The 13,087-nt window shown below is 41.8% G+C and overlaps 1 protein-coding gene across 5 annotated transcripts in view; it reads right to left on the bottom strand.

Moving 5' to 3' along the window:
* SH3GLB2 (SH3 domain containing GRB2 like, endophilin B2) overlaps positions 1 to 4,506 on the bottom strand; it is a 97,257-nt gene extending 92,751 nt beyond the window's left edge. For all 5 annotated transcript variants that reach the window (XM_072431742.1, XM_072431743.1, XM_072431744.1 and 2 more), the window contains exon 1: positions 4,349 to 4,506. In XM_072431742.1, the coding sequence (XP_072287843.1) occupies positions 4,349 to 4,411 (63 nt within the window). In that variant the 5' untranslated portion in view covers positions 4,412 to 4,506. The remainder of the gene's footprint in view (positions 1 to 4,348) is intronic.
* Positions 4,507 to 13,087: the final 8,581 nt, after the last annotated feature.

The following is a 13,087-nucleotide window of genomic DNA, read 5'->3' as shown; positions in this document are numbered from 1 at the left end:
CCTGTATTGAGTTGCATTTTTGCATTGCCATCAATTTGATCACCACCTTAATGCACTTACAGAATACGCTAGACTAGAGGGCGCTGTAGTCTGTAGTGTTCTTCTGCACCCAAGAACACATGCCTAGGGCAGAGCTCCACTGACTGATCTGCTAGGACCGCAGGAGCAATCAGCAAAGCGTCCGTTGATTGGCTGAGAAAAAGGAAACCCCACAGACAGCTCAATCATCATTAGGGTTACCTTTTCTCAGCCATTAAGCACTAGAGGTGAATGGGAAGATTAGTCCTCATTTGTCCTCAAGTGCCTGGGGATCCCACACTGTCAGGAATCCCACGGCTGTGCTCATGTCATGAATGCAGCCATGGGAATCATCCTTTCATTGTAAGGAAAAAGTCTAACACAGTTACACAAAACACATACATCTAACAATATACTTTAACATATTTTTACACCTATTTTTAACCATTTTAGAGAATGAGTAAGGGGTTTTATGTACCCCTGTACTCATTCCCCAGTGTGGGGCAGCAGAAATCTGGGCGTTCCCTTATTGAAGGGGGCTTTCAAATTTTAAAGTCATAGTTACATATAGTAGGTTAGTTTAAAAAAAAAATACATAAGTCCATCAAGTTCAACCACTAGGGAAATAAACAAATCCCATATATAAAACCCTATAAGGCATAGTTTGTCCAGAGGAAGGCAAAAAAAAACCCTGGTACAATTTGCTTCAACAGGAGAAAAAAAAATTCTTCCTGATTCCTGAGGCAATCGGATGTTCCCTGGATCAACAGTCACTGTTATTTTTACTTTAAAGCCTTAATACCCAGTTATATTCTGTGCTTCTAGAAAAACATCCAGCTTCTTCTTAAAGCAATCTATAGTAGTTGCTGAAACTACTTCTTGAGGGAGCCGATTCCACATTTTCACAGACCTTATAGTGAAGAATCTCTTCCTTATCCGGAGCTTAAACTTCTTTTCCTCCAGATGCAAAGAGTGCCCTCTTTTTCTATGTAATGATCTCAAAGTAAATAATGGAGAAGAGAGTTCTCTATATGGACCGTTTATATATTTATACAGGGTGATCTTCTCAAGGGAGAATAGATTCAGTTCAGCTAATCTCTCCTCATAGCTGAGCTCCTTTTAATAATTTAATTGCCCTTCTCTGCACTCTCTCCAATTCAACAATGTCCTTTTTGTTAACTGGTGCCCAAAACTAGACTGCATATTCCAGATGTGGTCTGACCAATGCTTTGTACAGGGGCAGGATTATGTCTCCATCTCTGCAGTCTATTCCTATCCGTGCATCCGAGGATGAGAGCTGCCGAGAGCTGGGCGGGGTATTCAAATCAGCCGGGCGGAGCAACCGGCTAAAAACCTCTGGGGAGAACTATGACCACTAATACCCTTAGACCATTTAGAGTATGAATCATTAATTACAACTCTCTGGATGCAATCTTTAAGCCAGTTTCTCCATCCATTTACAGATTGACTTTTCTAAACCTATCGACCCTAACTTGCATATTAACCGTCTGTGGGGTACAGTGTCAAATGCTTTAGCAAATCCAAGTACACTATATCAACTGCTATTCCACTGTCTACCTGTTTACTTACTTCCTCATAAAAAGAGAGTAAATTTGTTTGACAACTTTGGTCTTTCTTGAAGCCATGCTATCACTTATAATATTATTTTCTAGCAGAAACTCCTCTATGTGGTTCTTTATCAAACTCCCTAAGAGTTTTCTAACTATGGACATTAAACTAACGGGTCTATAGTTACTTGGTAATGACTTTGCTCCCTTTTTTAGGATAGGAACCAGATTAGCCTTACGCCAATCTATCGGTACCTTGCCAGTGACTAAAGTGTCTCTAAAAATTAGAAATAATGGCTTTGAAATAACTTAGCTCAGCTCTTTGAGGACACGTGGGTGTAATTCATCAGGTCCTGGTGCTTTATCAACCTTAATTTTTCCCAGCTGTTTCTTGGACTTGAGCTCTGCCATTTTCCTTCGTGTACACAGAGCTAAAAAAAGTGTTTAGTAAATCTTCCTTGTCTTGATCCCCAGTTACCAATCTGGTTATCCTTTAAGGGGTCTACATGCTCGGATCTGATCTTTTTGCTATTAATATGTTTGAAAAATGTTTAGAAAGAACTAGGTCCAGCAGAGTATAATTTCTAGTTGGGGTTTCTATAAACTGTACCAAAAAATTATCTGCTAAAAACGCTTAAAAAAGACCAATGTTTTCAATTGAAGCTTTCATTAAAAACGCTTGTAAAAGCCTCCATTGAATTCAATGGGAGCTTTCATTGACATTTTTAAGGGTCCATAAACGCGGAAAAACATCTGAAAACACCCCAATGAATGCCCCATTTTTTGTTTTTTTAACGTTGCAAAGTGCTTTCTCTATTCTGATCAAAAACATGCCTTAAGGAAAAGCCCGGGTGTAGATTTGCCCATTGGAATTCATGGGACTTTCAAGCATGAGCTTTTAAAGCCTCAAGTTAAACGTTGAGACCCAGCCGTTAAGATCCATGTAGACCCAGCCTTACAGCATCAAAGAAAAAAAATAAAAAGCTACTATTGAAAAAAAAAAAAAAGTTGTAATGCTGTCATAGGCCCAGGAGTAAAGGTCTGCTTGTTAGGAAAAAAAAAAAAAAAAAATAAGAACATCTGCAACATTGTTGCAGATTCCGATATTTTCTGTTCTGAAGAAATAGTGGTTTGTGTCACCATGTCTTTTCCATTCTGGTTCCTAAAAGGGATCAACTGCAGTCACTTGTGAATTTTTGGTGTTCTAATGAGGAAGGTTTTAGCCTCTGCGTTCTATTTTAAGTAATTCTATAGGGAGTATCTAATTACACACAGTATTTATACCGAAATTCCCATTGCAAGAGTGGGAGAGAACCATTTAGCCAATCATAAAACATAAAATAACATTTCTGGGGGAATTCTGTACACCTTTTAAGAAAAGGGGTTTTGGAGCACTGGATTTCCTAGTATTATGTGGTGTCCTTGTTAGATAAATCTATTTTCAAAAGACTATTAGCAGGCTGCTCTCTTGTGTACTGGAGCCCCTAAAGACTCTTGGAACAACAACTCAGTATACAATATAGATGTAGATAAAGCTATACCTAAAAAAACAAAATGTTGTAAGCAGACAGGTTTTTTTCATATTATATTAATAATAATAATAAATAGTATTTTGGTATATAATATTTGGCCTAGGACTCTTGCTGGGTGTTGTCATTTTAGATATGATGTTAACAGACTATGGTGACAGCAGACTAGAGTTGTCATTCAGGTATAGTATAGGGGAGAGGCGGAAGAGCCAGGCCAGCACAGAAAGTAATTAGACATCATGGCATAGTGCCATGTTTGGAGGTTGTGGTAGCTAATTAACACAATATGGAGTGCTAAAATATTTTGTTTTCTGTGATTTTATCAGCACTTCAAGTCCACGATCCAGAACAGGCAGCACTTGCTCCCTTTCAGTGACTCAATATGCATTTACGTTAAGCCATCAAGGATTTACAAATAAAATGAAACACTATCATCTATGCAATGATCATAATATGGAACATCAGGCATAAACATATATAACCCTGATTAGGAAATATTTACAGGTAAACAATACTAAAAAAAGCTTAAAGGGCAAATTAAATAAACTTTGTAGTTTCCCCTAAATAGTTACCAGCTATTAAGCATTCCTGGGAGGACACAGGAAAACGAATGGCTCAAATTCTGGTTTTGCTTATTTAAAGACATTTCCGTAACAGGCTATAAGAAAACAATAGATGAAGTGCATTGTTGCAGAACAATGTATTTAATCACTAGGTCCTTAATCATGGCTGTCAGTCGGACCTGCTTCTTCCTTATGAGAAATCTGTAATAATAATCTATCCGGCTTATTCTAAAAGGGTAGCTGCAGTGTGCGGAGGCCCATAGTACTTCATTAGCATTGATATATCAGAGGTCATATTACAGTAAACAGATCCGAATGGTTGTCTCTGCATCTTGAGGCACATTATTGCTGTCCTTTAAACTGACTTTTGTGAATAAGCCTGTTGGCACAGCAAGATGTTCTGCAGCAGCTACCTTTACCATACATAGGAGACATGGAGCCAGCCCTCTATATATCTACAGATGGAATCCTTGCAGGGGAGATGCTAGCTAGAAGCAGCAGGTGAAGGGCTGTATATTGGGACAAGCATTCAATACAGCAAAGATGGAGGGATAGGAGGAATCAGTTGTTAGAAAATGCTGCAGAAAGGAGGGGTGTGGGGACTGATCCCACTCCACTATTCAAATCATCCCCCATTCTCCATCCCTGCATCTCTTAGCCTGCCTCTTACCTGCACAGCCCTGGTGAAGAACACCCCAGCATCAGAAGCCAGCTTCTTCACATTGAAATCCATGGTGTCAGCTGCAGCTTGCCAGTGTCTCAAGCGTTATGCATTAGCTGCATCTACTCTCAGATCTTCCCACCCACCGCTACAGACCAGGGAAGCTCAATCTATCACACACTCATCCAGCTGACTCCAATCTATTTTATCTAGCATAGACTGCTTGTTCTGTTAAAGGAGAAAAAGGAGAGGAAAACATTTTGCTTCCGAATTGCAGATTTAGACTTTGTTTATATATGATTCATGTTTAAACATATGTTCAATGAACTATGTGTGTGCACATCAAGAGATTGTGCGCAATATAACATTTATGAGATGTGTGCATCACTGTGCCAAGTCATCTGTTTGTGACAAAACCACGTCACAATTTTTTTTTTAATTAAAAGAGTCTTTATTAATGCAAATTGACATTTTGGCCTTAGAATACATTTTTATGTCCCACGATTTCAACACAATCTGTGTCTCTTGACTTTGGGCCATGTCTCCTTGCTGGGTGCTTGGACATTTGTTCTAGAATCAGCACTATGAAACTATTGGTGGGTGGAGAGATGCTGCTCCATGGGACCTAAATTTATTTTTAAGGTAGGTGGAACCCACTGACCACCAGCCTTTAGAGAAGGCCAGGTATTTCAGCCCCACTGATGACAACTATTTTGCTACGGGGAATAACACATGTGATTTACATGATATTGAAAGTGCTGATTCCACATCTGAACTCAGAATTAGCCTATCATGTACAGATTTTAAGTTATAGGTGTGCTATAGCTGTTCAAATGGTCAATAATTGGTTAATGTATTTTTAATTAGGAATATTATACCAGTTACAGCTACCACTATGCCTGCTGCCACCTCAGCTGAATCACGTCCCTTTGTGGCATGCATGTTTCAGCTGGGGCTGGGCATGTCTGGACAAGTCAGTGAGCTAATGTCAGAAATAGGTATATAAGGCAAGATGGACCAAGGGCTTGTTTCTAGTGTGAAACTATCTTTTTGGATAGTACAGCTAGGCCATAGTGAGTCTATTTTGAGCTAAAGATGAGTAGGTAGCTGTGTTAATAAACTACAATTTTTGCTACAATTGTGGCAAATATTCTCCGTGTGATCAACACAAGAACCTAACAAAGAGTAAAAGCTGGGCATCTCATATCTGCTGTCAGGTGTCTTACGTTGACCTAACACAATGGTTGAATGGGAAAAGGAATAAAATGCCTTTTGCTGTGCCATCATTTGGACTGCTACTTCTGTATGAGTAAAATTGCTGGGTTTTCGAAGAAGACTAAGTCAAAAATCATCTATCCTGACTGTGAATCTGCTCTGAAGCCAGTGCCATATGATGCAGAGAATCCAGTGCCAGTCCCTCCTACATCTGTTGTTATGAGGATGAGAAACAGGAGGATGATGTTGATGTTACTGAATGTTATGAACCCCAATTTGAAGAGGGTAAGCCACATTTTATAAGCCAATCAGATTTAGATGATCTAGTAAGGGACCTGTCCTTGTCAAAAGAGAAGTCTGAACTGTTAGCCTCCAGATTAAAGGAGTGGATTTTGCTACAAAAAGGCACAACAACTTCACACTTTCATGATCGTCACAAAAAGTTTGCAGGTTATTACAAGCTGGAAAAAAATTTGCCTCTGTACCCATGTGAGTGGTCTGATGGAGCTAGGTTGAGCATACATACCAGAGCAGTAAAGATTGTTCATAGACTCGAGCAAAGCAAGATGGAAAGCTGTATTGCTGCATAAAGGTAACGAAAAACCTTCTGTTCCTCCGGCTCATGCCGAGGGAATGAAAGAACCATACAAATCCATGTGGTTCCAAGTGGAACGTTTGTGGTAACCTGTAGGTGGTGGCACACATTCTTGGCCTGTGGAACAGTTGTGGTGACAGCAACCATTACAAAGTGAAAGAATGGCCACCCAGACCTGAACACACTGTTGGCCAGTACAACATCATAAATCACTCATTGATCCACAGAAAGTTTACTTTCCGCTACTTCATATTAAACTTGGATAATTGAAAAACAATGTAGTTGCAATGGATTGTGATGGTATGGGTTTTCAGTATCTGAAGGACAAGTTTGGAAAAGTTATAACAGATGCTAAACTGAAAGCAGGGATTTCTGTTGGTCCCCAAATCTGCAATTTGATGCATGATGCCACATTCAAAGAAAAACTCAACCCACTTGAACTTGCTGCTTAGGAATAATTTGTGCTAGTTGCACAAAACTTTCTGGGCAACCAGCGAGCTGAATACCATGCTGAACTCATGAACATCATGCTAACAGCATACCAACAACTTGGCTGCCAAATGTCACCCAAAATTCATTTCCTACATTTCCATCTGGACTTCATCCCACAAAATTTGGATGATGTGAGTGATGAACAAGGAGAGAGGTTCCACCAAGACATTTCTGTTATGGAAACAAGATATCAAGGTCAGTGCAACCCCAACATGATGAGTGACTACTGCTGGTTTCTGCAATGGGAGACAGCGGAGAGCCACAAACTGCAAAAGCAAGTGCCTAAAACACTTCTGAAGAGTAAATGTGTGTTGAACAAGGACTCAGGTGAATTATGTGTAATTGTATATGTTGTTGCAACATAAAACTATGTTTTTGTAATGTCATGGAACTATGAGGCAAAAGTTAGTTATGTATAGAGATTACATAGTAACTGCGGAACAAGAGAATATAGCTAATCGCGTCTATACGAGTAATTAATTTAGGATCCTGATGTCCTAGGCAGAATCAGACTTCAGATTTGTTTCAATCAGTTTTATTAGGTTCTCAGAAAAAATAACAAATAAACATAACAAACAAAGCAGGCATACAGCGCATACATCATATCAAACATAACAATGAAGGCTTCGTATTAACAGAAGTATACCACCAAGAAGCTGGATATACCCAGAAAAATATAACAAAAGACATAATAGTCCTGAAGGGACCGTATAGCACATATTAAACCTGTATAAGAACAGCTACATATCTGTTAGCGGAAACATATGGCACAGGGTAGAAACTGATTTTTATACCACAAATAAAAATATAACAAAATCGAAAAATATACACATAGAACAAAACAGCCCAGGGGGGAAGGGGGGAATGGAAGGGGGATGGGGAATGTCACTCAATACAAAAATAAAAAAGATATATATAAAATAACCCTCAATACCAGGGTTGTGTTCCTTCTTGTAAGTCCGGACACTAAACAAAATATGTATAAAATCGGGGAGATTCTTTAAACCAATACCAAGTGGACCAGGTAGTTTTGAATTGTTGCCATCTATCATCGTTCACCGCAACCAACATCTCCATATGACAAAGCTCGGAGACCCAATTGGCTATAGAAGGAGCAGCAGGTTGCTTCCATAATCTCGGAATAGTGGCCCTCGCTGCCGTGAGAAAATGGCGTAGGACCCCACCTTTGACAGTTTTGAGCGAACCCGGAACCATGGATAAAAGAGCTATTTGGGGGGATATTGGTTATGGTGGACCCAGTGCTGTCATTAAATATCCGAACAATCGTGTCCCAAAAGCGAGATATAAGTGGACACTCCCACCATATATGAAGCATTGTTCCCCTTTGTGAATGACATCTCCAACATCGATCAGATTGTGTAGGGGAAATTCTATGCAGGTCCACAGGGCAATAATACCACCTGGATAGAATTTTGTAATTAACCTCCTGGGCTTTATAGGATAAGGCCAACTTGTGCGTTAGGATAAATGACTTTTCCCAGTCGTCTGCAGTTATAAGTCCAGGCATTTCCCTCTCCCAATATCTAGTGTATACCGGTGTAGAGGGCTCAGAATTCTGAGAATTTAGCTCGTACAGCCTGGACACAACGTGAGAGGGGCGGTCAGGCGAGCTAACCAACTGCTCGAATACCGTCAAGCTTCTAGACAAGGGGGATAAATCAGTAAATGAAGTTACAAATGACGTCAGTTGCCTGTGTGAGAGCCAAGATAGCAACTTGCTGCTGTTTGGAAGATCCAGGGAGGCCAGTGGGGGTACCCATCCATTATGTAATATACTCCTAAAATGACGGCTATCCGAAGCAGACCAAGATAAGATTGTGGAGGATCGCATTGCCGGGGGGAACGCTGGATTATCAAATAACAGTGTCATGGGTCCTGGATTTGTCGACAATTTGCCCGCCCTGAGGAGGATATCCCAATTGCGTAATAGATCCAATGTAAGCGGAAGTAGAGGACGGGCCGACTGTATCAACGACCGGTCCACCCATGGTAGGGATCGGAGGCTAACTGGAGATCAACATTCTTCCAGCCGTACCCATTCCTTCAGCTCCCTGTTGTGAAACCAGTCTATCAAACGTACTAAAACAGTCGCTCTATAATAGGAAGTAACATCCGGGGCCCCCGCTCCTCCTCTATTTTTGGCCTTGGACAGGGTACTAAACGCAAGTCTAGGGCGCTTCTGTTGCCAGATAAATTTTAAAAATTACCCATGTATTTTACGAAGATATGCATTTGGCAAAAATATGGGAACCAACTGAAAAAGATATAGCAGCCTGGGGATTATATCCATCTAAAGAGTGTTTATACGGGCGAACCAGGAAAGAGGCAGGGAATCGTATTTCTGAAGGTCAGCTTGAAGTTTACCAAACATTGGGGAGTAATTAAGTGAGAACAATTTGGAGGGATGCGATGGAACCATTATACCCAAATACTTAATGGCATCAGTACAAATCCGGAAAGGCACATTAGCTCGCATGACCCGCATTTGATTAGAGTCCAAGGTAACATTAGGAATTTCAGATTTGGAATAGTTGACCTTGAAATTACTATGTACACCAAATTCATCAAGTTCCCTCAAGATGGAAGGTATCGTGATATGAGGGGATGATATATACATCAGGAGGTCATCCGCGTATAAAGAAATCCTATAGTGTGTATCACCCACCTGGATCCCTTTAACATCTGGATTGTGGCGCAAGGCCACAGCCAAATGTTCCATAATTAAGGCATAAAGTAAAGGGGAGAGAGGACACCCCTGCCTCGTGCCATTCTTGATTTGAAAAGAATCGGAGAGAGTGCCATTGACCCGCACCCGTGCTCTGGGTGAAGAGTATAATGCTGCGATTCTGGAGACCATGCAGGGGCCCAGGCCCACCTGCCGTAACGCCGAATACATAAACTGCCAACTAACCCTGTCAAAAGCTTTTTCAGCATCTATTGACAGCAAGCACACAGGCGTGCCTGAAGATTTAGGAAATTGGGTCAGCAGGAGAGTCTTAATAGTGTTGTCCCTCGCTTCCCATCCATGAATAAACCCTGTTTGAGCCTTGTGGATCAACGAGGGCATATGTGGGGACAATCTATTGGCAATAAACTTTGAAAAAATTTTTGCATCCACATTGATCAATGATATAGGTCTATAATTAGAGCAAACCTTGTGGTCTTTGCCAGGCTTGGGGAGAACCGTAATATGCGCTTCTAAACTTTGAGAGGGAAACGGCGTATCGGCAGAAAGGGAAGAGAACACTTTGGTCATGAAAGGAACAAGATTGCAAGCGTGAAGCTTATAAAACCATGGAGTAAATCCATCAGGACCAGGGCTTTTTCCGGTCGGGGTGGCCTGCAAGGCAGCAGAGACCTCCTCTTCCGTAAACGGGGATTCCAATTGTGAAATCACCTCAGAATCCAAGATTGGAAGGGCTGATTTAGTTAAATATTCCTGTAGAGAGGAAGGAGTAGCTGGAGCAGGGCGTATTTGATAAAGTTCCGCATAATATTTATGAAAAGTTTGCAGGACCTCTTTGAGGTCAACCTGCCATCAGGAGCATATATAGATGGAATATATGTGGTGGAAGTATGCGGGTGAAGACCCCTAGCCAGCAGTCGGCCACATTTATCCCCATATTGGTATATCAATTTATGAAAACGATCCCTGTGGCGTTGGTGGGCCAAGTCATACAGTTTCAAAAGATGGGCTCTAGCAGCAGTCAGTTCTAAAAGTACAGCAGGGGACATGTTTTGTTTATGCCATTGTTCCAAGGAGCGGATTTTATTGGTAGTACATGCTATATCCTGCAATCTGATCTTTTTAAGCCTAGTGCCTTGTTGAATGAGAACCCCTCGAACAACCGCTTTCATAGCTGCGTAGGGAGGGGAGTGGGGTCAGAGGCGTGATCTCCAATAAAATTGGTTATTGCATTAAAAGAACCGCTTTTGCACAGAGAGAGTCTTTAAACAAAGAATCATTGCATCTCTATGTCCATTCTCTAGGGCCCATATGGGGAATCTGAAGCGAAAGGGACACAGAAGAGTGGTCGGACCAAGGGCAAGACTCAATAGAAGCATTGGGGCACCAGTCAAGAATAGACTGGCTCGCCAGTATATAATCTATTTGAGAATACATATTGTGCGGGTGGGAGAAAAAGGTATAGTCTTTGGTAGTGGGGTGCATAATGCGCCACATGTCCATTATTCTAAGATCATGTAGTTTAGAACGAAGGGAGTTTAGCTTGGAGTACGAGATCGGGGTTTTCCCTGAAGAAGTGTCAAGGCGAGGATCCAAAACACAATTAAAGTCCCCACCCACTATAATAGACCCTTCGGCAAACCCCTTTAGTATCTCCAAATATTGAGATAGGGCCGATGTGGGTTGTTGATTGGGAGCATAAAAGGAGGCCAATGTAAATTTCTTATTCCAGAGAGAAATTTTTAAGAACAAATACCTGCCCTGAGAATTAGAGCGGGAATCTAGTATCTGTACTGATAACGATTTATGAAAAGCTATAGAGACTCCCTTAGTTCTAGATTCAGGATTGGAGCTATGATACCACAAGTGATAATAGCGATTGCGGAGTGAGGGAAGTCTAGTAGAGTGAAAATGAGTCTCCTGAAGAAGTAGGATATTCACTCTTGCTTTATGTTGAGCATACAGCAATTGAGAGCATTTGTTTGGGCTATTAAGACCCTTCGCATTGAGGGTACGGATTTTCAAAACGTGTGTTTGAGTATGCGCCGAGGACATGAAGGGGAAGGGGCACAAAAAGGGGGCAGCAGACGGACAAGGCGGGCTAAAACCTCGACCATGGGGTGAAAAAAAACTAAAGCGGGAACCCGAAGGTCCCAAATCTCTGCCCAAGAGTCAAAAACTAACATGTGATTCCCGCCTGGGGGAACCCACAAAACCATATATAATATAGAGAGTAAGGGCAAACTCTTAGCATGTGCCCAATATACTAAACAATTACAAAGCACAGTTACAAAGTCACATAACATAACATAGAGGGCATATACATATAATAAGCAACAAATTAGGCAAAGAAATGCAGAAAAACAAAATCCCAGATAACAGAAAAGGCCTGACCAAGCAAGAAAAATACCATAGCTCCGATGCCCTCTAAAAGCCTTCCTGCATATCAACCACAAAAAAAAGAGAAAAAGAAAAAAAAAAAAAAAAAGAAGAAAAAAGAAAAATCTAGAGGACCATAAATCAAAAAAAACATTAACATGTAGTAAGCAGTGCACTGGGTTCCTGTCCAAAGTAATTTGGTGAAACTGGGATGCTATAACCCAGGTCCCATGAACTGGGTTAACTGGAGAGGCAAGAGCAATAGAGCCCGTGCACCCCCCCAGTGGGCCCAAAACATAATGAAGCACAGAATAACAGCAGGAACAGCAACAGTAAACACATAAAGATCGCTTAACATAGCTACCAGTTCATGGAAAGTCCCATCGTGAAGGAGAACATCTGCCAAAGGCACATAAGGTTTCCAGACAAAGGTGGGCTGTGTTCTCAGCCAGGCACAATGAGATATAAAACAAGTTGAGGTCAAAGGGAATCTGGTGGTTGTTGGTAGCTTAAAAAAACTCAAAAAAAAAAAAATTAGGATGGTAGGAAGAAGTTCCTAGGACGATGCTAAAGATGTCCCGAGATCCAATAAAAATTGTTGGTGGAACCGAAGCAACTGGTTAGGTCGTAGAAGGAGGAGGTGAAGAATGTCCCATGGAGGTGCTTGGAGGACTGTCAGGCGGAAGTCGTGGAGGAGCTTGTGATGGTGCTGGTTTGAAGTTAAGAAGTGAAGCCGCCGTAGGCCATTCAGGTAATAGGATATCAGGAAGATGCAGATCCCGTATGTGAGGCAGGTCTGATGGTTCACGTAGGACAAGATTCCTACCTCCCGACCTGATAATGAGCCTTCCAGTCCCATTCCTCCTCGGTATCCAAAGTTGCTGGGCTATGGCCTGAAGATGCCGCTAAAGAAGGTAACATACAGGAGCTGAGAATGGGGGATTAAGGCTGTACCTCTGATGGTGGGGTGGTGGAATCATCCGATCCCTGTGCTGCAAGATCCTGCTGTGAGCCGGCCCTCTGTTGCGTGCTCCGCGCCGATGGTGCCTGCCCGTCGGTTGCCATCAAAAATCGAGCCACCGGCTTTTGGGCCTTGTCGCGATCCCCGTGGCCTGCTGCGGAGAAGAGGCTGATGATGCCTCCGGAGGAGGAATTGCCCCCTCTGGGGCGTCCTTTCTGTGTCCCCTTAGCTTTGGGACCCATGCTTCTCAAAAAAGAAAGGCGCTGCTGCACTTACACTGTTGATTTCCCCCAGGCGGACACGGAGCTCGGGCTGCAAGTGTCCTACTCCACCCCCATCAGGACACACCCCCCAGACTTCAGATTTGGATTCTTGATTTAGTATAGGATACATGGATTA

Source organism: Pyxicephalus adspersus, chromosome Z (genome assembly GCF_032062135.1).
Source record: "Pyxicephalus adspersus chromosome Z, UCB_Pads_2.0, whole genome shotgun sequence".
NCBI lineage: Eukaryota > Metazoa > Chordata > Amphibia > Anura > Pyxicephalidae > Pyxicephalus > Pyxicephalus adspersus.
Note: the sequence above shows the minus strand (reverse complement) of the source record. Positions and strands in the feature narration are given on the sequence as shown.